Raw genomic sequence first — 26,936 nt, 5'->3', positions numbered from 1 at the left:
TTCTTGGCCCCCTGGGCACACTGCTGGCTCATGTTTAGGCAGCTGTCAATCAGCACCCCCAAGTCCCTCTCTGATTGGGAGCTCTCAGCTACTCTGCGCCCAGCCTGTAGCACTGCCTGGGGTTGTTGAGGCACCCAGTCCAAGAGCAGGGCACCCAGGGCAGGGCACACAGAACACATCCAGGTGGGGCTGGAAAGGCTCCAGAGCAGGAGACTCCACAACCTCTCTGGGCAGCCTGCTCCAGGGCTCAGCAGCCTCACACCAAGAAGTTTCTCCTAATTTTCCTACATGACTAAGTACATTTGCCATGGAAGATGATTTCCTTTGCTTGCTTTCATGTGCAAATGCAATCATTCCTAGCACTAAAGCCACCCTAACCAGCCTCCTCCTCTCCTAAAGGCTCCATAAAATCCTCATCAAGGCAGGCAGATTTCCACCAACCAAGGTGTTTTGTGCTTGCAAAAGGCAGAGGAGAGGACTGGGGAAGGACAGCTCCAGACCTGCCTGCATGGGAGAGATAAGGCAGATTAGCACTGGCTGGGCAGCTGAGAGCCCTGAGAGCTATTTCTGAGGAATTCCATATGGGAATGCTCTTAGTTTGGAATAAGAGTTCTTTGTTCCTGCTCAGCCTGACCCACTTTCCACCTGTGTTTAATTAGGAGCAGTTTTATGTGCAAGAAGGCCTTTTGTTTGTCCCCCTGGTGGAGGCAGGCCAGTTCAGTGCCTAGGCTTTGTGATACAAAACACCTTCAGCCTCTAAACAGCCACCCAAACAGGCCATGGAAACAGAGCCTGGCGAGGAAAATGCAGCTGGGGCAACTTCAGCTGCCCCTAACAGGAGATTTCAAAGGCAAAAGGGGTTTGGAAGAGCCTGTGGCCCAGCAGCTGCCTGCTGCTGTCAACTCTTGAGCTGGGGATGGTGACTCCCAACCCTTGAAGTCCAATCTGCTCTTTGCAAAACGCCAGCTTAGAGCAGAGGCTTCTGAAGGGGCTGCCAAAGGGTCAGCTGGAGTGCCTCAGCACCTCAGAAACCAAGCTGTTTGCCTACAGCAAAGCCATCCAGTCTGGAGAGGAGGAGAGCAGCTCACCCCTCCTGCCCCCCAGCCAGGTGAACATGACCTGTGGTGCCAGCTGAAGCTGCTGGGCTCAGCATTGTGCCAGCCACATACACCCAGGGACCTGCTCAGAGTGCAAGCAGTGACTCAGAGGTGTTTAGAAACTGGGAAAATTGGAAGCCCACCATGAGGTGTCTGAATGGTGCCACAGCCAGCTGGCAGCCAGGCACCACTGGTGTGCCCCAGGGAGCAGTGCTGGGCCCTGTGCTCTTTATTGATGATCTGGATGAGGGCACTGAGTCCATCAGCAGTAAGTTTGCAGATGACAGCAAGCTGGGGGCAGGAGTTGATCTGCTGGAGGGTAGAGAGGCTCTGCAGAGGGACCTTGCCAGGCTGGGCAGATGGGCAGAGGCCAAGGGCAGGAGATTGAACACATCCCAGTGCCAGGTGCTGCACATTGGCCACAACAACCCCAGGCAGTGCTACAGGCTGGGGTCAGAGTGGCTGAGAGCAGCCAGGCAGAGAGGGACCTGGGGGTGCTGGTTGATGGTAGGCTGAACATGAGCCTGCAGTGTGCCCAGGCAGCCAAGAGGGCCAATGGCATCCTGGCCTGCATCAGGAAGAGTGTGGCCAGCAGGAGCAGGGAAGTCCTTGTGCCCTGTGCTCAGCACTGCTCAGGCCACACCTTGAGTCCTGTGTCCAGTTCTGGGCTCCTCAGCTCAAGAAGGACATTGAGAGACTTGAAGGTGTCCAGAGAAGGGCAAGGAGGCTGGGGAGGGGTCTGGAGCACAGCCCTCTGAGGAGAGGCTGAGGGAGCTGGGGTTGCTTAGCCTGCAGAAGAGGAGGCTCAGGGGAGACCTTCTTGCTCTCTGCAACTCCCTGCAGGGAGGTTGTAGCCAGGTGGGGGTTGGTCTCTTCTCCCAGGCAGCCAGCAGCAGAACAAGAGAACACAGTCTCAAGCTGTGCCAGGGGAGGTTCAGGCTGGAGGTGAGGAGAAAGTTCTTCACCAAGAGAGTCATTTGTTATTGGAATGTGCTGCCCAGGGAGGTGGTGGAGTCCCCATCCCTGGAGGTGTTCAAGAGGGGATTGGATGTGGCACTTGGTGCCATGGTTTAGTCATGAGGTCTGTGGTGACAGCTTGGACTCGATGATCCTCGAGGTCTCTTCCTACCTTGGTGATACTGTCACTGTGACACTGTGAACCAGGCTGCCCAGAGAGGTGGTGGAGTCTCCTTCTCTGGAGTCATTCAAAGCCCATCTGGATATTGTCCTGGGGGACCCTCCCTGGGTGACCCTGCTCTGGCAGGGGGGTGGGACTGGATGAGCTCTCAGGGTCCCTAACATCCCATGATTCTGTGATCTTAACTGTTTGATCTTCACTGGCAAAACAGAAGATGGCAAACTCCCTGTTCAGCAGGTGCTGGGGTGGCCCTTTCTGAGGGGCTGAAGAACAGATTAACACTTAAGCAAGTTGGTAGCCACTGCTGAGCCAGCAATGCCATGGTTTAGCCTGTGGGAGATGGAATCCTGCACAAAGAGCAGAGTGCTTCTGTCCAGCAATGAGACAACATGCTGCATCAGGTCTGCCTCACACCTGTCACATATCACCTTGAAACTATCTCCACTGAATTATGGACTGACTTGTGTCCTCTCCTGCTCTGCTCTGCTCTGCTGAGAGCCCACCTGCAGCACTGTACCCAGCTCTGGGGCCTCCAACACAAGAGCCATAGAATCAACAAGGTTGGAAAAGACCTCAGAGATCATCAAGTCCAAGCTGTCACCCAACACCTCCTGACAACTAAACCATGGCTCCAAGTGCCACATCCAATCCCCTCTGGAACACCTCCAGGGATGGGGACTCCACCACCTCCCTGGGCAGCACATTCCAGTGGCCAATCTCTCTTGCTGGGAAGAATTTCTTCCTAACCTCCAGCCTAAACCTCCCCTGGCACAGCTTTAGACTGTGTCCTCTTGTTCTGCTGCTGGCTGCCTGGCAGAAGAGACCAACCCCCACCTGGCTACAACCTCCCTGCAGGGAGTTGCAGAGAGCAAGAAGGTCTCCCCTGAGCCTCCTCTTCTCCAGGCTAAGCAGCCCCAGCTCCCTCAGCCTCTCCTCACAGGGCTGTGCTCCAGACCCCTCCCCAGCCTCCTTGCCCTTCTCTGGACACCTTCAAGTCTCTCAATGTCCTTCTTGACCTGAGGAGCCCAGAACTGGACACAGGACTCAAGGGGTGGCCTAAGCAGTGCTGAGCACAGGGCACAAGGACTTCCCTGCTCCTGCTGGCCACACTCTTCCTGATGCAGGCCAGGATGCCCTTGGCCTTCTTGGCCCCCTGGGCACACTGCTGGCTCATGTTCAGCTGCTGTCAACCACTACCCCCAGGTCCCTTTCTGCCTGGCTGCTCTCAGCCACCCTGACCCCAGCCTGTAGCTCTGCCTGGGGTTGCTGTGGCCAAAGTGCAGCCCCTGGCACTTGGATGTGTTGAATGCCTTCATGTTGGACTCTGCCCCAGAAGGACCTGGAGCTGCTGGGGAGGGTCCAGCAACAACAAAAATCAGTTTTCCTTTCACTCCATGTCTTTGAATTACTGAAAAAGCAGGAACCTCAGAAGAGCTTCACCCAGTGCCAGCAGATCAGGCATCCCCTCCACGTGCTACAGTAGCTCTGCAGCTGTGTGACAGAGCTCCTGCAATAACCAGGCATCAATCAGAGCAACATCCTGAGCAGGGAAATGTTAAGCATACAAAGTAATTCTCTTTTCCTGACCTGTTCAGTGAAAGCCTCTGGCACACTGAGCTGCTCCCTCACCAGCACATGAGGGGATGGAGGAGGGGCAATGGTTTGACACTGGAGCAGGATGGATTGGGGTTGGACATCAGGAGGAAGTCACAGTCTCACAGTATCACTAAGGTTGGAAGAGACCTCCAGGATCATTGAGTCCAAGCTGTCACCACAGACCTCATGGCTAAACCATGGCTCCAAGTGCCACATCCAATCCCCTCCTGATTTTACTCTGCCTCATGGGCAGTGTTTAAAACAGTAAGCAGAAAAAGGCTGAGCAAACCCAGCTGCCCCCAGGTGGTGTGGAAAGCCCATCCCAGCATGACAGGAGCTGCACCAACGGTCAGGGCTTCCACAGCAGAGAATTACCAAGCACAGAAGAAACCCCAATGGAGCCACACAAGGTGAGCTACAGCACTAAAGCCACAGAGAGCATCCCTCAGGTTTAACTGCAAGAGCAGTGAGAAGGGATCACCAGAGGAGCACTCTGCTCCCACTTGTGAAAGGAAGACATTTGATGTGTGGAAGAAGGCACTGGATCACCACTGCCTGTGGCTCTTCATCTGGAGCCTGGCTCCTAGGCGAAGAACTGAGAAGTTTGGCTGCTGTGACTGAAAGAATACTTTCCACAAGTCAATGTTCTGCCTCTGGCTCTCTTAGGAATTGAGGGAATCACAGAATGGGTTAGGATGGAAAAGGCCTCTAAGATCACTGACCTTAGCCCTCAACCCAGCCCCACCATGGCCACCAAACCCTGGCCCCAAGTGCCATGGTCACACATCTCTTGAACCCCTCCAGGGCTGGGGACTCCACCACCTCCTGGGCAGCCTCTGCCAACCCCTGACCACTCTGGCAGCAAAACATGATTTCCTCATCTCCAACCTGACCCTCCCCTGGCACAATTTCAGGCCATTGCCTCTCCTAGCACTGAGACTAGGGAGCAGAGCCCAAGCCCCACCTGGCTCCAGCCTCCTCTGAGCTGCAGAGAGCAATGAGGTCTCCCTCAGCCTCCTCTTCTCCACACTCCACACCCCCAGCTCCCTCAGCTGCTCCTCCCCAGCCCTCTTCTCCAGACCCTTCCCCAGCTTGGTTGCCTTTCTCTGGACCTGCTCCAGCCCTCAAAGTCCTTCTTGCAGTGAGAGGCCCAAAACTGAGCCCAGCACTCAAGGTGTGGCCTCAGCAGTGCTGAGTCCAGGGGCACCATCCCTGCCCTGTTCCTGCTGCCCACACCACTGCTGCTCCAGGCCAGGCTGCTGGTGGATGATTAGCTCACAACATTTGTTGCTTTTTAGGTAGGCAAAGAGTTATGGAGCACCCAGCATGCACAGAATTGCACCAGCTGTGCATAAACTCAGCACAAAGAGTGAATGAATCACCAATTCTGAGTGCTGGAACACAGCCCCTGGGCAGCTGCCCAAGCCACATCCATCCCCATGCAGTGTGCCTGCCACCTTATTAGCCAAAATTTGGGCAGGGTGCCATGGCAATGCAATAAACTCAACAGCAGCTACAGCCCAACAGAGGGGGGAAGGTAGACGCTGGCCTGCAAGGGACCTGAGCAGGAAAGAAAGACCAAGAAGTTAAATCATAGATTCATAGAGCCATAGAATCAACAAGGGTGGAAAAGACCTCAAAGATCGTCAAGTCCAACCTCTCACCCAACACCTCCTGACAACCAAACCATGGCCCCAAGTGCCACATCCAATCCCCTCTTGAACACCTCCAGGGATGGGGACTCCACCACCTCCCCAGGCAGCACATTCCAGTGGCCAACAACTCTCTCTGGGAAGAACTTTCTCCTCACCTCCAGCCTAAACCTCCCCTGGCACAGCTTGAGACTGTGTCCTCTTGTTCTGCTGCTGGCTGCCTGGCAGAAGAGACCAACCCCCACCTGGCTACAACCTCCCTGCAGGGAGTTGGAGAGAGCAAGAAGGTCTCCCCTGAGCCTCCTCTTCTCCAGGCTAAGCAACCCCAGCTCCCTCAGCCTCTCCTCACAGGGCTGTGCTCCAGACCCCTCCCCAGCCTCCTTGCCCTTCTCTGGACACCTTCAAGTCTCTCAATGTCCTTCTTGACCTGAGGAGCCCAGAACTGGACACAGGACTCAAGGTGTGGCCTAAGCAGTGCTGAGCACAGGGCACAAGGACTTCCCTGCTCCTGCTGGCCACACTCTTCCTGAGGCAGACCAGGATGCCAAATAAATGGAACCAGGAGTATCTGAAATGACAGAAGCAGAAGGAAGGAGGACAGGAAAGAGAGAGCCAGAGAATCAAAGACTCACACAAATGCTTTGGTTGGAAGAGACCTTCAAGATCATAGAATCACAGAATCACCCAGGTTGGAAAAGACCTCAGAGATCATCCAGTCTAACCTATGACCTAATCCCTATCCCCTCCTGACAACTAACCCATGGCTCCAAGTGCCACATCCAAGCCTCTCTTCAACACCTCCAGGGTCACTTAGTCCAACCATTCCCTAGCTGGTGTGAAACCATGGCCCTCAGTACCACACACCTCTGCATCTTTGAAACACCTCCAGAGATGGAGATTCAAGCACAGAATCCCAGCAAACATCTGCTTGGAGACCCCTCCCAGCTCCCCCAGCCCAGCCCTCCCCCCACCACTGCAGGCTCAGCACCAAACCAGGTCCCTAAGCACCAGCTCCATGCTGCTGGAACACCCCCAGGGATGGGGACTCCAGCACTGCCCTGGGCAGCCTCTGCCAATAGCTGAGAGCCCTTCCAGGGCAGAAATAGTTCCTCACATCCAGCCTCAGCCTCCCCTGGGGCAGCTTGGAGCCATTGCTTCTGCTCCTGGCCCTTGCCACCAAGGAGCAGAGGCTGTCCCCTCCTCACTCCAACCTCCCTGCAGGGAGCTGCAGAGAGCAAGGAGGTCTCCCTCAGCCTCCTCTTCTCCAGCCTGAAGCCCCCCAGCTCCCTCAGCCCTCCTCTAGCCCAGGGGCTCCAGGCCCTTCTCCAGCCTGGCTGCCCTGCCCTGAGCAGGCTCCAGCCCCTCAGTGTCCTTCCTGCAGGGAGGGCCCAGAGCTGAGCACAGCACTCCAGGGGTGGCCTCCCCAGTGCTGAGCACAGGGGGATGGTCACCTCCTGGCCCTGCTGCCCACCCTGCTTCTGACCCAAGCCAGGAGGCCTTTGGCTTTCCTGCCCCCCTGGGCACTGCTGGCTCCTGGTCAGTGACTGCCAACCAGCACCCCCAGGCCCTCTGATTCCTTAAAGTTCTGCAGGTGCAGAACTTCTCCAGGCTGAACACCCCCAGGTCCCTCAGCTTCTCCTGCCCAGCCCTCTTCTCCAGACCCTTCCCCAGCTCTGTTGCCCTTCTCTGGCCCTGCTCCAGCCTCTCAGTGTCCTTCTTGCAGTGAGAGGCCCAGAACTGAACCCAGCACTCAGGATGTGGCCTCAGCAGTGCCCAGCCCAGGGGCACCATCCCTGCCCTGCCCCTGCTGCCCACACCACTGCTGCTCCAGGCCAGATGCTGGTGGCCTTGCTGGCCCCTGGGCACACCCAGGCTCACTCAGCTGCTGTGGATGCTGGATGTGATTAAGGCATGTGGCCAATAGGTCCTGCCAAAGCCAAGCTGCTCAGCAGTATTTCAGACAGAGATTGACTTTTAGCAAACAGTTGTTTAAATCCCTTTCCTTGAAGCCTTTCCTGCCCTCCCAGAGTGCTGCAAGGAGGCAGCCAAGTCCTGCAGCTGGCTGGGAGAGTCTCATTAGATGGTTTATAGCAGCAGCCAATCAACTGGCACTCAAAAGCAAGCAGCAGAGGCTTGTTTGGCTTTCACACAGCCCTGGTGTGACAACACACAGAGAACTGATGGGCAGTGGAACTGGCACAGCATCCAGAGAATTGCCTCTGAATTCTTCTGTACCTGGGTCTCTCCAGCCACAGTCTCTGGAGGGAAGGTCCTCACTGACACCACATGAAGGCAGTGCACTGTTTTTATCCCCACTGGGATCAGCCCTGCATGCTACAGACAGAGGGATCCAGGCACCATCTGCAGTGTGCAGGTGGCACCAGGCTGAGCAGTGCTGTCCATGTGCCAGAGGGACAGGAGGGCATCCAGAGGGAGCTGGGCAGGCTGCAGAGTTTAGGCCCAGGGGAACCTCAAGAGGCTCAACAAGAGCAAGTGCAGCATCCTGCACCTGGGCTGGAGCAATCCTCACTGTCAGTACAGGCTGGGGGCTGGTGAGACTGAGAGCAGCCCTGCAGAGAAGGCCTTGGGGGTGCTGGTGGGGGAGAAGCTGGGCAGGAGCCAGCAATGGGCACTGGCAGCACAGGAGGCCAAGGGCAGCCTGGGCTGCATCCAAAGCAGCATGGCCAGAGATGGAGAGAGAGGATCCTGCCCCTCTGCTCTGCTCTGGGGAGACCTCACCTGCAGGGCTGGGGCCAGCTCTGGGGCCCTCAACACATAAATTACATGGAGTCCTGCCTCCAGTTCTGGAGCCCCTATTGCAAGAGGGATCTGGAGGTGCTGGAAGGTGTCCAGAGCAGGGCCAGGAGGAGGAGCAGAGGGCTGGAGCTGCTGTGCTGTGAGGACAGACTGAAGGAGTTGGGGCTGTTCAGTCTGCAGAAGAGAAGGCTCTGAGGTGACCTCATTGTGGCCTTCCAGGATCTGCAGGGGGCTCCAGGAAGGCTGGGGAGGGACTGCTCAGGATCTCAGGCAGTGATAGGACTAGGGGGAATGGAATGAAGCTGGAGGTGGGGAGATTGAGGCTGGAGGGGAGGAGGAAGTTCTTCCCCATGAGAGTGGTGAAGCCCTGGAATGGGTTGTGCAGGGAGGTGGTTGGGGCCCTGTCCCTGGAGGTGTTTAAGGCCAGGCTGCATGAGGCTCTGGGCAGCCTGATCTAGTGTGGGGTGTCCCTGCCCATGGCAGGGGGGTTGGAACTGGATGCTCCTTGTGGTCCCTTCCAACCCTGACTGATACTATGGTACTATGACCTGAGGGAGAGGGTGCAGAGGAGGCCAGGAAAATGCACAGGGGGTTGGAGCAGCTCTGCTGTGAGGCCAGGCTGAGGGAGCTGGGGGTGTTCAGCCTGGAGAAGAGAAGGCTCTGGGAACACCTTAGAGCTGCATTTCAGCTCCTCTTAATCCACCCCAGGATGCCCTTGGCCTCCTTGGCCACCAGGGCACACTGCTGGCTCATGGCCATCCTGTGTTCTCCACCAGCACTGCCATGTCCTATCCCCAGAGCTCTCTCCAGCAGCTCAGTCCCCAGCCTGTGCTGGTCCATGGGGCTGTTCTTCCCCAGGAGCAGGACTCTACCCTTGCCCTGGTTGGATTTCATTGGATGTCTCCCTGCACAGCTCTCCAGCCTGGCCAGGTCACACTGGATGGCAGCACAGACTGTGCTGCAGGCTGCCCTGGCTCCTCACTGCCACCACAGAGCCCTGCCTGCAGCTGCAGCCTGCCCTGGCTCCTCACTGCCACCACAGAGCCCTGCCTGCAGCTGCAGCCTGCCCTGGCTCCTCACTGCCACCACAGAGCCCTGCCTGCAGCTGCAGCCTGCCCTGGCTCCTCAGTGCCACCACAGAGCCCTGCCTGCAGCTGCAGGCTGCCCTGGCTCCTCACTGCCACCACAGAGCCCTGCCTGCAGCTGCAGGCTGCCCTGGCTCCTCACTGCCACCACAGAGCCCTGCCTGCAGCTGCAGCCTGCCCTGGCTCCTCAGTGCCACCACAGAGCCCTGCCTGCAGCTGCAGCCTGCCCTGGCTCCTCACTGCCACCACAGAGCCCTGCCTGCAGCTGCAGCCTGCCCTGGCTCCTCACTGCCACCACAGAGCCCTGCCTGCAGTTGCAGGCTGCCCTGGCTCCTCAGTGCCACCACAGAGCCCTGCCTGCAGCTGCAGCCTGCCCTGGCTCCTCACTGCCACCACAGAGCCCTGCCTGCAGCTGCAGGCTGCCCTGGCTCCTCACTGCCACCACAGAGCCCTGCCTGCAGCTGCAGCCTGCCCTGGCTCCTCAGTGCCACCACAGAGCCCTGCCTGCAGCTGCAGCCTGCCCTGGCTCCTCACTGCCACCACAGAGCCCTGCCTGCAGCTGCAGCCTGCCCTGGCTCCTCACTGCCACCACAGAGCCCTGCCTGCAGCTGCAGCCTGCCCTGGCTCCTCACTGCCACCACAGAGCCCTGCCTGCAGCTGCAGGCTGCCCTGGCTCCTCACTGCCACCACAGAGCCCTGCCTGCAGCTGCAGCCTGCCCTGGCTCCTCACTGCCACCACAGAGCCCTGCCTGCAGCTGCAGCCTGCCCTGGCTCCTCAGTGCCACCACAGAGCCCTGCCTGCAGCTGCAGCCTGCCCTGGCTCCTCACTGCCACCACAGAGCCCTGCCTGCAGCTGCAGCCTGCCCTGGCTCCTCACTGCCACCACAGAGCCCTGCCTGCAGCTGCAGCCTGCCCTGGCTCCTCACTGCCACCACAGAGCCCTGCCTGCAGCTGCAGCCTGCCCTGGCTCCTCACTGCCACCACAGAGCCCTGCCTGCAGCTGCAGCCTGCCCTGGCTCCTCACTGCCACCACAGAGCCCTGCCTGCAGCTGCAGCCTGCCCTGGCTCCTCACTGCCACCACAGAGCCCTGCCTGCAGCTGCAGCCTGCCCTGGCTCCTCAGTGCCACCACAGAGCCCTGCCTGCAGCTGCAGCCTGCCCTGGCTCCTCAGTGCCACCACAGAGCCCTGCCTGCAGCTGCAGCCTGCCCTGGCTCCTCACTGCCACCAGAGAGCAAGAAGGTCTCCCCTGAGCCTCCTGTTTTTTGTTACCATTGATCAGATCTCCTCTCAGCCTTCTCTTCTCCAGGCTCAACAGCCCCAGGGCTCTCAGCCTCTGCTCCTCACACAGATGTCCCAGGCCCTTCAGCATAGTATCACAGTATCAGTCAGGGTTGGAATGGACCACAAGGATCATCCAGTTCCAACCCCCCTGCCATGGGCAGGGACACCCCACGCTAGATCAGCCTGGCCAGAGCCTCATCCAGCCTGGGCTTAAACATCCTCATAGCCTCCCCTGGACTCTCTCCAGCTGATCCCTGTCCCTCTTGAACTGGGAGCTCATGAGGTCATCCAAGGTGCTGCAGAGTTAGGAGATGGGCACAGCACCTTCACCCAGTCTCCACACCCTGGGGCTGCCTCACTTCTTCCCCATGTATCCTCTCAGCAAGCAGAAGCTTCATCTTCCCCAGAGGTCTCACTCCTTAGGGATGTACAACCAAGAGGTTTTCAGCTTTGAGCTGCCTGACTCCTTATGGATGCAGAGAGGGCCTGTGCTGAAAAATGCCCACAAGAGGACAGGCTGCAGCCAAACCACTTCTGTTCAGCCAGCTGGGATGGCAGCAGGCTTCCACTAGCAGAGTCCCCTGATGGGGCAGGTCTTGCTCTTTCTTCCCCAGGTTCTGATCACTCCTTGGCCAGGAACATTTTCAGCACTAAGGCTGCCATGCTTTGGGGTGGGAAATGTTGGTTCCATGCAGTAATCTGCCTGCTGCAATCATTTCTGGTCAGGTGTTGGCTTTGGCTTTGGGGGTTTTCTAATGTTTCTGCTTACTACCAGAGCTGTGGAAAATGTTGCAAGGTGTAGGAGAGCAAATGCCTCAGAGCTGGGGGTCCCTGGCAGAAGGTTTCCCCATTGCAGTTGTCAGAGGCTCCACACAAGAGCAGAGATCTCCTGAGGCAGCTCAGAGTTAAGGCTTTGCTTGGTCAGGATTTCTTAAGGCTGTGACATGCTTGCTGGGCTGGAGCTGCTGCTCAGTGGTGACATGCAGACAGCATCACAGACTCACACAAGGACTGGCTTGGAGGGCACCTCCAAAGCTCACCCAGTCCAACCCCCTGCAGTCCCCAGCAGGGCCATCAGCAAAAAGCCAAGGTTAAGTCCTCACCTGAGCTTAGAGCAAGAACTGCAGTACCTTGGGGTGCCAGCACTGCAGCCAACCTTTGACATGACTGCAGAAACCCAACAGTCCTCAAAACACAACAGCCAGGCTGGAGCAGGACAAAGAATGGACAAATCCAAGCTGGCCTCCAAAGAGCAGAGCCTGATCCCTGCTCTGGACCTGTCTCTGGAGACTCAGCTCTAACATGACATAGAGAAACAATCAGCCCAGTTAGGGCAGGGGGGAAAGGCAATGAATGCAAACACCTTGCACTGTGATGTGCTGCTGCTTGGCCACAGCTCACAGAATACATCTGCTTGGAGACCCCTCCCAGCTCCCCCAGCCCAGCCCTGCCCCCACCACTGCAGGCTCAGCACCAAACCAGGTCCCTAAGCACCAGCTCCATGCTGCTGGAACACCCCCAGGGATGGGGACTCCAGCACTGCCCTGGGCAGCCTCTGCCAATGGCTGAGAGCCCTTCCAGGGCAGAAATAGTTCCTCACATCCAGCCTCAGCCTCCCCTGGGGCAGCTTGGAGCCATTGCCTCTGCTCCTGGCCCTTGCCACCAAGGAGCAGAGGCTGTCCCCTCCTCACTCCAACCTCCCTGCAGGGAGCTGCAGAGAGCAAGGAGGTCTCCCTCAGCCTCCTCTGCTCCAGCCTCAACCCCCCCAGCTCCCTCAGCCCTCCTCTAGCCCAGGGGCTCCAGGCCCTTCTCCAGCCTGGCTGCCCTGCTCTGGACAGGCTCCAGCCCCTCAGTGTCCTTCCTGCAGGGAGGGCCCAGAGCTGAGCACAGCACTCCAGGGGTGGCCTCCCCAGTGCTGAGCACAGGGGGATGGTCACCTCCTGGCCCTGCTGCCCCCCCTGCTGCTGACCCAAGCCAGGAGGCCTTTGGCTTTCCTGGCCCCCTGGGCACTGCTGGCTCCTGGTCAGTGACTGCCAACCAACACCCCCAGGCCCTCTGATTCCTTCAAGCTGTGCAGGGGCAGGGCTGCTGTCCCCACACACCACACAGGACATTCCCAGCTTTAGAGCAGTGTCTGCATCTGGGAAGAAATCCTCAACATTCTCCAGCTGTTCCACTTCATGTGTTTGAGCTCATGGCTGTAACACCACTAACAGCAGCCCCAAGAGCCACTCTAAGCTGCTAGGAGCTAACCAGCCCAGAGAGGTTGGTTGTACAAGCCAACATCCCAGACCACAGGCCTTCCATGGGCACCACCTGACCTCCCAGCCCTGCAGGGCAGAGAAGCCAAGCCTAGAATATTCATGACAGGGGTGAGAAGACTCTGTGCAGATAAAGCAGGAGGACACAACTGTGATTTCTAGCACTGCAGTGGCCTGGGCAAGGTGTTTGTGCAGTGTTTAGGGTCATGAAGGCACTTCCCCTGGTGCAGTAGGAGCTGCACATGTTCAGGTTAGAGCCCAAACAGAGCACAAGTGAAGCATCCCAGGTTATAAGCTGAAGCAAAGGTGATACCCCCAGCTTGATTGGGGCTTTGAAAAGCTTCCCAAGGCTTCTCAAGGATGGCCAACAGCATTCAGTCCTGGCACATTGCCTGGTGCAGCAGGGGCTGGGCATGCTCAGTTTGGAATCTGAGCTTTAACTGAACACCAAGTGAAGCACTGTGGCTCATAAGCTGAAGCAAAGGTGGTATCCCCACATTTCCTGGGGCTATGAAATGATTTCCAAGGCTTCCAAGGATGGACAACAGCATTTGGTGCTGGCACTTTGCCTGCTGGAGCTGGAGCTGGAGCTGGAGCTGGAGCTGTTCACTTCTGAGGCAGGTTTTTCATGGAGCACAAATAGAGGACCAAAGGAAGCACTGAGGATCGCATGATGGAGTAAAGGAGGTACCCCCAGATTTCTTGGGGCTGTGGAATGGTTGCCAAGGGACTGTAAGCCTGGACAGCAGCATTCAGTGCTGGCACTCCCATGGTGGAGCTGCAGCTGGACATGTTCAGTTTTGAGGCAGGTATTTCAGAGAGCCCAAACAGGACACAGAGTGAAGCATCACAGGTTACAAGCTGAAGTAAAGGAGGTACCCCCAGATGTCTTGGGGCTATGAAATAGTTGCCAAGGGGCTGTAAAGATGGACAGCAGCATTCAGTTGATGGTGTTCTGAAGAGCTCCTCTGGAATGTGTGGTCCCACTGAAACTCTCTCTGTGTATGACTGCAGTCCCAGCTGCAGGAGGTGACAGCTCCACCAGAGCAGAGAGGTTCCACTGGGTGCAGTCAGCTCTCAGGAGCACAGCCTGCCTCAGCTTGGCAGCCAGAGAGGTGAGCAGCTCTGCAGAGGGACACTCATCTGAAACACTCATCTCAGGATGAGGAATGGAACTGGATTCCTGGGGATGGATAGTGGCAGAGAGACTCTGGCTGCCAGCAAGAAGCACTGCACAAGGTTCCTGGAGAGCCAGGGCTGAGGAGACCCCTGCCAGACCCCAGGGGGACTGTTACAAGCCATATCTAACATGCAGGTCACCAACAATGGCTTCTCAGGCAAGCAGCCTGGGGACACAACTGATGCAGGAGGACAATGAAGCTGTACTCACCCAACACTATAGAGGACTCACAGTAGTAGTAACCATTGGGTTGCTTTTTCTTAAGCATGGAGCAAAGATCCAGGCGGTGCAGGACCTCCTCTCCAAAGCAAAGGCTCTTGAACTCCTCATACAGCCTGGAGTCAATCTTTTTCACCTTCAAACAGCAACACAACACTCAATTAGATATCCTGCTAGAAGCCTGGCTTGCCATAGTTAATCTCTGTTGAATCAGAGGGAGTACATGGGATGGAAAACTTCTTCAGGGCCCAAAAATAATACTGAAGCAATCATGTGCTGAACCTTCTGCTTCAGTTAAGCATTCTGCTGCAGAAGCACATCACTGAACCACAGGCACAGAGACACAGTCATAGAATCATAGAGTGATAGAATCAGAGTGACAGAGTCACAGTCACAGAATCACAGTCATAGAATCATATTGTAACAGAACCATAGAGTCACAGAGTGACAGAGTGACAGAGTCACGGAATCACAGAATCATAGAGTCAGAGAGTCACAGAATCATAGTCACAGAGTCACAGAATCAAAGAGTCAGAGAGTCACAGAATCAGAGTCACAGAATCACAGAACCATAGTCACAGAGTCACAGAATCAGAATCACAGAATCATAGAGTCACAGAGTCAGAGTCACAGAATCAGAATCACAGAATCAGTCACAGACTCACAGAGTCAGAGTGATAAAATCAAAGAGTCACAGAGTCACAGAATCACAAAATTGCAGTCACAGGGTCACAGAGTCACAGAATCAGAGTCACAGAATCCTATTGTCACAGAATCATAGAGTCACAGTGGTAGTAACAGAATCACAGAGTCACAGAATCAGAGTCACAGAATCACAGAATTACAGAATCACAGAATCAGAGTCACAGAATCAGTCACAGATTCACAGTCAGAGTCAGAGTCACAGAATCATAGAGTCACAGAATCATAAGCACAGCATCAGTCACAGAGTCACAGAATCAGTCAGAGTCACAGTCACAGAATCAGTCACAGAATCATAAGCAGTCAGAGTCACAGAGTCACAGAATCAGAGTCACAGAATCAGTCACAGAGTCACAGAATCATAGAGTCACAGAATCATAATCACAGAGTCACAGTCACAGAGCCACAGAGTCACAGAATCACAAAATTATAGTCACAGTCACAGAATCAGAGTCACAGAATCAGAGTCACAGAATCAGAATCACAGAATCATAGTCACAGTCACACAATCATAGAGTCACAGTCTCAGAGTCACAGAGTCACAGAATCACAGTCACAGATCACAGTCACAGAGTCACACAATCAGAGTCACAGAATCAGAGTCACAGAATCATCATCACAGTGTCACAGAATCACAGTCACAGAATCACAATCACAGAGTCAGAGTCACAGAATCACAGAATCATAGTCACAGAGTCACAGAATCATAGTCACAGAGTCACAGAATCACAGAATGACAGAAACATAGAGTCTCAGAATCATAGTCACAGAGTCACAGAATCAGAGAGCCACAGAATCATAGTCACAGAATCGAAGAATCACACAATCACACAATTATGTTCACATAGTCACGGTCACAAAATCAGAGTCAGAGATTCACAGAATCACAGAATAAGAGTCACAGAACCATAGTCACAGAGTCAGGGAATCAAAGTCACAGAATCATAGTCACATAGTCAGAGAGTCACAGAATCACAGAATCACAGAATCATAGAGTCACAGATTCACAGAGTAACAGAATCAGAGTCACATAATCAAAGAGTCACAGAGTCAGAGTCACATAATCAAAGAGTCACAGAGTCAGAGAGTCACAGAATCACAGAATCAGTCATAGTGTCACAGAGTCATAGTCATGGAATCTGTCACACAATCACAGAATCATAGAGTCAGAGTCACAGTCACAATCACAGAATCAGAATCATAGAGTCAGAGTCACAGAGTCACAAAATCAGTCACAGAATCACAGAATCAGAGTCACATAGTCTCAGAGTCACAGAGTCACAGAATCATAATCACAAAGTGACAGTCAGAGTCACAGAATCACAGAATCAGAGTCAGAATCAGTCACAGAGTCACAGACTCAGAGTCACAGAGTCAAGAGTCACAGTCACACAGCCAGAGAATCAGATTCACAGAATCACAGAGTCAGAATGACAGAATCAGTCACAGAGTCTCAGAGTCACAGAATCATAGTCACAGAATCACAGTGACAGAATAATAGTCAGAGTCACAGAATCAGAGAGCCACAGAATCATTGTCACAGAATCACAGAATCATAGTCACAGTCACAGAATCACAGTCACACAATCACAGAATCACAGTCACAGAATCATAGTCACAGAGTCACAGAATCACAATCACAGAATCATAGTCACAGAATCACAGTCACAGAATCACAGAATCATAGTCACAGAGTCACAGTCACAGAATCACAGAATCACAGTCACAGAGTCACAGTCACAGTCACAGAGTCACAGAATCACAGAATCATAGTCACAGAGTCACAGAATCACAATCACAGAATCATAGTCACAGAGTCACAGTCACAGAATCACAGAATCACAGTCACAGAGTCACAGTCACAGTCACAGAGTCACAGAATCACAGAATCATAGTCACAGAATCATAGTCACAGAGTCACAGAATCACAATCACAGAATCATAGTCACAGAGTCACAGTCACAGAATCACAGAATCACAGCCACAGAGTCACAGTCACAGTCCCAGAGTCACAGAATCACAGAATCATAGTCACAGAGTCACAGTCACAGAATCACAGAATCATAGTCACAGAGTCACAGTCACAGAATCACAGAATCATAGTCACAGAGTCACAGTCACAGAATCACAGAATCACAGCCACAGAGTCACAGTCACAGAGTCACAGAATCACAGAATCATAGTCACAGAATCATAGAGTCACAGAACCATATTGTCATAGAATCATAGAGTCACAGAGTCACAGAATCACAGAGTCACAGAATCAGAGTCACAGAATCATAGTCACAGAGTCACAGAATCACAGAATCACAAAGTCACAGAATCATAATCACAGAGTCACAGAATCAGTCAGACAGTCACAGAATCAGAATCACAGAATCAGTCACAGAGTCACAGAATCATATTGTCACAGAATCATAGAGGCACAGAGTCACAGAATCAGTCAGAGAGTCACAGAATCAGAATCACAGAGTCATAGAATCATAATCACAAGAGTCACAGAGTCACAGAATCAGTCACAGAATCATAGAGTCACAGAGTGACAGTAACAGAATCACAGAGTCACAGAATCAGGCTCACAGAGTCTCAGAGTCACAGAATCACAGTCACAGAATCATAGAGTCACAGAATTGTAATCACAGAGTGACAGAGTGACAGAATCAGAGTCACAGATTCACAGAATCAGAGTCACAGAGTCTCAGAGTCACAGAATCACAGTCACAGAATCACAGAATCACAGTCACAGAATCACAGAATCAGAGTCACAGTCACAGAATCATAGTCACAGAGTCACAGAATGGTTTCGGTTGGAAGGGATCTTCCAGATCCTCCAGCTCCACCTCCCTGCCACGGGCAGGGACACCTCCCACCAGCCCAGCTTGCTCAAGGCCTCTGGACAAGATGAGCTTTGAGGGTCCCTTCCAAGCTGGTGCAATCTGTCTGTGGTTCGTCCCCAGCAGCCAGCATGCAGCACACTGGCTTGGTCAGACAAACTAGCTGTGTGTTACATAGGACAGGCTCAGGCACAAGGGTGTAGAACACCCCCCCTGTGCACTCTGCCTTTGCCCCCATCTGCACCCTTCCCCTGCACACCCCCCAGGCTCCCAGCCCCTCAGCACTATGTCCCCAGTGGTGGCAGAGTGCCAGCATGCCGGCAGTGCCTGGGCAGCACCGAGCAGTGTGCCTGGGGAGCTCTGCTGCCTGGCACTGTGTGCCATGCCTCACAGCTCTGTGTTCATGGCTTCCCCCTTCCCTCCTGTCCCATCTGACAAGGTTCTCTACCAGACAATCCTACTCAGACAAACATCCCCACTCCTGGCACAGCCACATCAATCCCTGTGGCTGGTCAGCTGTGGCTCTTCTTAATGCCTCCCAGGCCTGGGTCTCTTACTGTGTCCAGGGCTCCCTACTTTTCTTATGCCCCTCTGCACTGACAAGCTCCATCACCAGACACCCTAAAGGGGACAGATGCTGTCTTCCTCCTCACACTGAGCATCATGCTCACAGAATCACAGAATGCTAGGGGTTGGAAGTGACCTCCAGAGATCACTCAGTCCAACCCCCTGCCAGAGCAGGGTACCCAGGGCAGGGCACACAGAACACATCCAGGGGGGGCTGGAAAGGCTCCAGAGCAGGAGACTCCACAACCTCTCTGGGCAGCCTGCTCCAGGGCTCAGCAGCCTCACACCAAAGAAGTTTCTCCTCAGGTTGAGGTGGAACCTCCTGGGTTCCAGTTTGTGTCCATTGCCTCTTGTCCTATCCCAGGACACCACTGCCCAGAGCCTGGCCCCTTCCTGCCCCCCACCCCTCAGGTATTTGTCACCATTGATCAGATCCCTCTCAGCCTTCTCTTCTCCAGGCTAAGCAGCCCCAGGGTTCTCAGCCTCTTATCACACAGATGTTCCTTACTCATCCTTGTAACCTTCATTGGACTCTCTCCAGTAGTTCCCTGCCCCTCTTGAGCTGGGGAGCCCAGAATTCCTGCAGTATTCCAGGTGTAGTCTCACCAGGGCAGAGCTCTTTCACACATTCTTGTGGTGCTTCATTCACAACTGCTCACCTGCCAGATGGGCTCTTTAATCATCTAGAGACATTTGCTTCCCTGGAGCCTAATTTAGAGGTGAAAAATGCCTTCCCATTCCCTTCATCTCTGAAACCACGACATCTAACAGGGGACTCTTTTTATTGTGGGTACACAGGCTGCCTGGGAGGCTAAATTCAATCCTGCCTCGCTGTCATGGTGTAAAATCTGATATGCCATGGCTAGATTAGTCCTTATGCACTGCAGTTCCTCTGAAACTAAATCAGCCGGCTTTGCTTTGGGCTGACAGCTCTTTGACATACATTTAGACATCAGTCAGTAAGAAAAAAAGACCTTTCCTGCCCGCAGAACACACTTGTCAAAGTGTGAAGCCTTCAGTACTCATGCAGTGAAAAGAGGCAAAGATTAACACCACCACTTCACGCCCCGCTACAAGCATCAGCATTGACAAGAGGTTGGGACCCTGCTTGTCAAAACCTGACTGGTGTGGTGCGAATCTAACCCTGCTCAGGACCTGAGTGCTGCTTGTGAAGCACTACTGAGGGGTGCTGGGGAAAGCAGCCATGGGAAAACTGAGTGGGAATTTTACTCACATGGAGCAGTTGCTGGAGTCTGTGATAAACCACAGAGCTGTCAGGGCTGGAAGGGAGCTCAAGGCTCAGCCAGTCCCAACCCCCTGCCATGGGCAGGGACACCTCACACCACAGCAGGTTGCTCACAGCCACCTCCAGCCTGGCTGCAAACACCTCCAGGCAGGAGGCTTCCACCACCTCCCTGGGCAACCTGTGCCAGGCTCTCACCACCCTCCTGGGCAACAACTTCTTCCTCACAGCCAATCTCAATCTCCCCACTTCTAGTTCTGCTCCATCCCCCCCAGTCCTAGCCCTCCCTGACACCCTCAAAAGTCCCTCCCCAGCTTTCTTGGAGCCCCCTGCAGATCCTGCAAGGCCACAATGAGGTCTCCTGGGAGCCTTCTCCTCTCCAGCCTGCACAACCCCAACTCCCTCAGGCTGTGCTCACATCAGAGCAGCTCCAGCCCTCTGCTCCTCCTCGTGGCCCTGCTCTGGACACCTTCCAGCCCCTCCAGATCTTTCCTGGCACAGAGGCTCCAGCACTGGACACAGAGCTCCATAAAGCAGTGCCTGCTCGTCAATGCAGAGCCCAGCAGGATGGAGTTGGACGCCCGGGCTGGGTGACACCCTGATGGGATGCCCTTGCTCCGGGGGCCTCCTCCAGCCACCTCCTCTCGCAACGGCTCAGCACAGGGCGCAGCACGGGGCTCAGCACGGGGCTCAGCACAGGGCTCAGCAGGGGGCTCCCCGCAGCCGCTGCAGGAGGATGCCCCAGGCGAGGGCTGCGGCCGTGCCCCGGGGCTGTGCCGCACGGAGGGGGCTGCCCGCGGCGGGGGCTGCGCGGGGCCGCGGGGCCGCAGCCTGGCCGCGCGGGAGGGTCCTGCGCGAGAGGGCCCTGCCCGCCTGAGGGCCTTAGGCAAGGGCAGGGCAGCGGCTCCGGGCGGCAGGAGAAAGCCCCCAGGCTTCAGCCACAGGCAGCGGCGTGACGAGCTGGCGGCCCGCGGGGAGGAGGTGAGCACAGGGACTGGGGAGGGACTTGTGACAAGGGCTGGGAGTGACAGGAAGGGGGACAATGGCTTTGAGCTGGGAGAGGGGAGACTGAGAGTGGAGATGAGGAAGGAATTCTTGGCAGTGAGGCTGGTGAGACTCTGGCACAGGTTGCCCAGGGAGGCTGTGGCTGCCTCCTGCCTGGAGGTGTTCAGGGCCAGGCTGGATGAGGCCCTGAGCAGCCTGGGCTGGTGGGAGGGTCCCTGCCCTCAGAGCATGCTTGTGTGTCCCTGGGGTGTGAGAGCAGAGGCAGCAGGGACCCTGAGTGCCCAGGGCGTGGGGCTGGGCTCAGGCAGCAGGGACCCTGAGTGCCCAGGGCATGGGGCTGGGCTCAGGCAGCAGGGACCCTGAGTGCCCAGGGCGTGGGGCTGGGCTCAGGCAGCAGGGACCCTGAGTGCCCAGGGCATGGGGCTGGGCTCAGGCAGCAGGGACCCTGAGTGCCCAGGGCGTGGGGCTGGGCTCAGGCAGCAGGGACCCTGAGTGCCCAGGGCATGGGGCTGGGCTCAGGCAGCAGGGACCCTGAGTGCCCAGGGCATGGGGCTGGGCTCAGGCAGCAGGGCCCCTGAGTGCCCAGGGCATGGGGCTGGGCTCAGGCAGCAGGGACCCTGAGTGCCCAGGGCGTGGGGCTGGGCTCAGGCAGCAGGCAGTGGCATCCCTCAGCTGGAGATGCTCGGGGCAGTGCTCACTCCTAACGTCCCTGAGCACGTAGTAATGATTCTGGAAAGGGAAACAGCATCACTGTGAGGTAGTGAGGAGAAACTAAGGAACTGCTGCAGAGATCAATTGTTTGTATTGAAAATGTGATGGAATGAGGAGCACAAAACCCTTAAAATAACTGCTGAAATGAGGGCTTCTGAAAAGAGTGAGGGGGAAGTGAGACTCTGGCACAGGCTGCCCAGGGAGGCTGTGGCTGCCTCCTGCCTGGGGGTGTTCAGGGCCAGGCTGGATGAGGCTTTGAGCAGCCTGGGCTGGTGGGAGGTGTCCCTGCCCATGGCTGGGAGGTGGAGCTGGAGGATCTGGCAGGTCCCTTCCAACCCAACCTACTCTGTGATTCTGTGAAGTGGAAGATGTGTTGAAGCAGCTTGATGACCGCAGCTGTGGAGTGCTCAGGGCAGCTGTGGACACTGCAGGGCAGCACATCCCAGTGGCCAATCTCTCTTGCTGGGAAGAACATTGTCCTCACCTCCAGCCTAAACCTCCCCTGGCACAGCTTGAGACTGTGTCCTCTTGTTCTGCTGCTGGTTGCCTGGGAGAAGAGACCAACCCCCACCTGGCTACAACCTCCCTTCAGGGAGTTGGAGAGAGCAAGAAGGTCTCCCCTGAGCCTCCTCTTCTCCAGGCTAAGCAACCCCAAGCTGAACCACAACAGGGACAGCTTAGCTCCTGGCTATTTTTTCCCCAGTGGAATCATGTTCATTGTTTGGAAATTCTGTATACAATACAATGGAATGGAATGGAATGGAATGGAATGGAATGGAATGGAATGGAATGGAATGGAATGGAATGGAATGGAATAGAATAGAATAGAATAGAATAGAATAGAATAGAATAGAATAGAATAGAATAGAATAGACCAGACCAGGTTGGAAGAGACCTTCAAGATCATCGTGTCCAACCCATCAACCAATCCAACCCATCATTTGAATTGGTTAGCATGGTAACAGCCTGTGCAGTCCTGTTTGAATGGGAGCTGCAGGATCCTTCAGGTTGGGAGCCCCCTGGGGAAGCCACCCAGTTCAACCCCCTTCTGAAAGCAGGGTAACACTGAAATCAAATTGGGCTGCACAGGGCTTTGATCAGCTCCTTCTCAGGCCTTTCTGGATGGGTTGTGCATAAAAATACCTTTCTCCAACAGGATGGATGCCACACCAGGCACAAGCAGTACCGTGCCACCACCAGCTGGGCCTGAGCAAGAGGCCCAGGAGCACTCTGAGACACACATGTCTGTGCTGTGGTACGCAGGGCAGCTGGCGGTCGCTTACTACGACACAGAAGACTGCTCCGTGTACTTCATGCCTGACATACCTGATAATGAAGACCTCAAACTCCTGCACAGAGTGATTGGGGAAGTTAATCCTCAGTGCATAGTGACCAGTGCCAAACAGGACCAGAACTTTGCTAAATTCCTGAGCAACCTAACAGCTACAGCTGGTGATAAAGGTCTGGGAAACCCAGAGGTTGTGCTCTTCCCTAACACAGATTTTGGCCTAGAAGTCAGCAAGCAGCGGATCCTGTCTCGGCAGTTCCCATTTATTCCACCTCATATGACTGCCATGGAGAAAATTCTCTACTTGTCCTCCATCATCCCTTTTGAGAGCCCACTCATGATACGAGCTCTAGGGGGACTCCTGAAGTTCCTGGACAGGAAGAGGGTTGGGGTTGAGCTCGAAGACACCTCCATCGCGGTTCCTATTCTGGCCTTCAAGAAGTTCCTGCTCTCAGAGACGGTGAACATGGACCAAGACACTTACTGCGTCCTGCAGGTCTTCAAAAGTGACATCCACCCTTCTGTGTACAAGCTCTCCAGTGGCTTGAAGGAGGGCTTCAGCTTGTATGGAATTCTGAACCGCTGCAGGTGCAAGTGGGGAGAGAAGCTGCTCAGGCTGTGGCTGACGCGGCCCACGAGGAACTGGGCAGAGCTGAACAAGCGGCTGGACGTCATCCAATTCTTCCTGCTGGCTCAGAACCATGAGACAGTCCTCACGCTCCAGAGTAGCCTGAGGAACATCAAGAACGTGCCTCTCATCCTGAAAAGAATGACTCTGTCCCACACCAAGGTGGGGGACTGGCAGGCACTCTATAAGACGGTGTGCAGCGCGGTGTGCCTCAGAGACACCTGCCGCACGCTGCCCGGCGCGATCGAGCTCTTCCACACCATCTCCCGTGTCTTCACTGACGACCTGCACTACCTTGCTAACCTCATCAGCAAAGTGGTGGACTTCGAAGGCAGCGTCTCAGAGAACCGCTTCACCGTTCGGCCCCACGTGGACCCCACCATCGACGAGAAGAAGCGGAAGATGATGGGACTGTCAGACTTCCTCACGGGAGTGGCACGGAAGGAACTGGAGGCCTTGGACAGTAGCATTCCCTCCTGCTCTGTGATCTACATTCCTCTGATCGGGTTCCTTCTCTCCATCCCACGGCTACCCACCATGGTGGAGAAGAGCGACTTTGAAATCGAAAGCCTGGACTTCATGTTCTTGTCCGACGACAAGCTGCACTACAGGAGCGCCAGGACGAAGGAGCTGGACAGCCTGCTGGGGGACTTGCACTGTGAGATCAGAGACCAGGAAGCACTCATCATGCACCAGCTGCAGACGAGGATCCTGGAGAAGTCGGAAGTGCTGAACAACGTGATCGAGTACACCGCGCACCTCGACGTGCTGCTGGCCCTGGCAGAGGTGGCGCGGGAGAACGGCTACTGCCGGCCGCGCTACACTCACCGCCAGGGCTTCCGCATCGAGGAGGGAAGGCATCCGCTCATGGAACTGTGTGCGAAGACGTTCGTGGCCAATCCTGTGAGCAGTGGAGAGGCTACCAGGCGAATCAAGATCATCACAGGGCCCAACTCATCTGGGAAGAGCATCTACTTAAAGCAAGTAGGTCTGATAGTGTTCATGGCCCTCATCGGCAGCTATGTCCCAGCAGCAGAGGCAGAGATCGGAGTGGTTGATGCCATCTACACAAGAATCCACAGCAGGGAATCTGTTTCTGTAGGGCTCTCCACCTTCATGATTGATCTCAACCAGGTTGCCAAGGCAGTAAACAATGCCACCGAGAGGTCCTTGGTTCTTATTGATGAGTTTGGTAAAGGGACCAACACCCTGGACGGCCTGTCCCTTCTGGCTGCTGTCCTGAGGTACTGGGTCAGCCAGGGAACACAGTGTCCTCAGGTCTTCGTCTCCACGAATTTTCACAGCTTAATGCAGCTAGAACTGCTGCCTGACACACCCCTTCTGGAGTATCTGACCATGGAGACCCAGCAAGATGGAGAGGAGTTGATATTCTTCTATCAGATCAAACAGGGCATGTCCACTGTTAGCCATGCCGCCAACATCGCCGCCCTGGCGGGCATGCCAGCCCGGATCATCGAGAGGGGCGTGGAGGTGTCGCAGCTGATCCGCAACGGCAAAGCCATCCAGCGCGTCGACCACCCCTCCATGGGCCAGCGGATGGAGCAGTGCACGGCTGTGGTGGAGAAGTTTCTTAGCCTAGACCTCGATGATCCTCACGTGGACTTAGAGGAGTTCATGAGTAACGAGGTGCTGCCTGCTGCAGCCTCAGTCCTGTAGTGGGCACAGCTCACCCCCACCTAGCAGCTGAGCAGGAGAGGTTGGTGACTGCAAGAGGGCTCACTATGAGTAATACCTTATGCTACATTTGGCTTGTCACAAACTGTCTGCTCTGGTGTCCTTCCTTCCTCTTGTTTAAGGGAAGCACTCACTAGGCATCTCTGCAGGAGCTAACTGTATGATCACAGGATGCCAGGGGTAGGAAGGGACCCAAATGGATCATTGAGTCCAAGCCCCCTGCCAGAGCAGCACCACACAGTCATATGATATGGAAGCAGGGAAACCCAAAGGCAACTCAAGAAACTCTTCCAGCTCTTGGATCACCTCATTGTGCAGTTTCTGCCTGCATACAAATACTGTAGAAAAACCAGAGAGCACTTCTGTGGTCTCCTAGGAATGTGAAAGGCAAGTGCTTGCTGTTTTGCACTGTGCCACACTGATCCCTTCAGCCATTCTAGGATCAGTACCAAAGACTCCAAGCCAAGTCTGTGCCTCAGGCTGCCCTACCAGCAAGCAGCAGTAGTCACAACACAAACCACTGACACAGAGGCTGGTGAGTAGAAGTCCAGAAGGATTTCTTGACTTTGGGAATTCTCGTGTACCATCATTTCTGTCCAGAGCCCAGGAGTTGCTATACAAAGAATGCTGAGGTCAGAACCAGTGGGGACTGATAAACATAACTGGTTTGGTCTTACTCAGAATTTACTCATGAGGTACAAGTATGGGTACAGTTATGTACCTAGGCCATGGGGCTGTGCATAAAAGCCAAGTTAAAGATCTAAGAAACTGAAAACTCTCCTGGGGGGTGAGAGAGAAATTCACATGTTCTGTTCTGGTTTGGAGTACTGAGGAAAACTGAATGCTCATGGAACTGCAGCAGAAAGGGAGGTTCCCTCTCACTCCTCATGCAGAGCATCTTCACTGAACACACAGTTGGATGCAAGGATGTGCAACAAAAATTCACTGCCAGATAAAAGAAGCAGGAAACTTGATATGGAAGCACTACAGAAGCAAATAACCTTCCCTGCAATGAGGTATTGATGCCTGGGGGCTCCCTACCCATGAGAGACGAGACAGCCCAGCGCTGACTGACTGCCCAGCGCTCACTGACTGCCCAGCGCTCACTGACTGCCCTGCGCTGACTGACTGCCCAGCGCTCACTGACTGCCCAGCGCTGACTGACTGCCCAGCGCTCACTGACTGCCCTGCGCTGACTGACTGCCCAGCGCTGACTGACTGCCCAGCGCTGACTGACTGCCCTGCGCTCACTGACTGCCCTGCGCTCACTGACTGCCCAGCGCTGACTGACTGCCCAGCGCTCACTGACTGCCCAGCACTCACTGACTGCTCAGCGCTGACTGACTGCTCAGCACTGACTGCCCAGCGCTCACTGAATGCCCAGCGCGCACTGACTGCCCAGCGCGCACTGACTGCCCAGCGCTGCCTGACTGCCCAGCGCTCACTGACTGCTCAGCGCTGACTGCTCAGCGCTGACTGACTGCTCAGCACTGACTGACTGCCCAGTGCTCACTGACTGCCCAGCGCTGCCTGACTGCCCAGCGCTCACTGACTGCTCAGCGCTGACTGCTCAGCGCTGACTGACTGCTCAGCACTGACTGACTGCCCAGCGCTGACTGACTGCCCAGCGCTGACTGACTGCCCTGCGCTGACTGACTGCCCAGCCCTCACTGACTGCCCAGCACTCACTGACTGCTCAGCGCTGACTGACTGCCCAGCGCTGACTGACTGCCCAGTGCTCACTGACTGCCCAGCACGCACTGACTGCCCAGCGCTGACTGACTGCCCAGCGCTGACTGACTGCCCAGTGCTCACTGACTGCCCAGCACGCACTGACTGCCCAGCGCTGACTGACTGCCCAGCGCTGACTGACTGCCCAGTGCTCACTGACTGCCCAGCACGCACTGACTGCTCAGCGCTGACTGACTGCCCAGCGCTGACTGACTGCCCAGTGCTCACTGACTGCCCAGCACGCACTGACTGCCCAGCGCTGACT

At 55.3% G+C, this 26,936-nt stretch overlaps 2 protein-coding genes across 3 annotated transcripts in view; one reads left to right on the top strand and one right to left on the bottom strand.

Annotated features, from left to right (window-relative positions):
• Positions 1-26,936, bottom strand: part of AKAP7 (A-kinase anchoring protein 7) — a 107,338-nt gene that overhangs the window by 38,786 nt on the left and 41,616 nt on the right. For both annotated transcript variants that reach the window (XM_068167892.1, XM_068167891.1), the window contains exon 7: positions 14,259-14,403. In XM_068167892.1, the coding sequence (XP_068023993.1) occupies positions 14,259-14,403 (145 nt within the window). The remainder of the gene's footprint in view (positions 1-14,258; positions 14,404-26,936) is intronic.
• MSH5 (mutS homolog 5) lies at positions 22,487-24,922 on the top strand. Its single transcript, XM_068167894.1, has one exon. The coding sequence runs from the start codon at positions 22,487-22,489 to the stop codon at positions 24,920-24,922; it is 2,436 nt and encodes an 811-aa protein (XP_068023995.1).

This window comes from Melanerpes formicivorus, unplaced genomic scaffold, assembly GCF_026170545.1.
Source record: "Melanerpes formicivorus ecotype bairdi unplaced genomic scaffold, bMelFor1.0.p_v2 SCAF_125, whole genome shotgun sequence".
Taxonomy (NCBI): Eukaryota; Metazoa; Chordata; class Aves; order Piciformes; family Picidae; genus Melanerpes; species Melanerpes formicivorus.
Note: the sequence above shows the minus strand (reverse complement) of the source record. Positions and strands in the feature narration are given on the sequence as shown.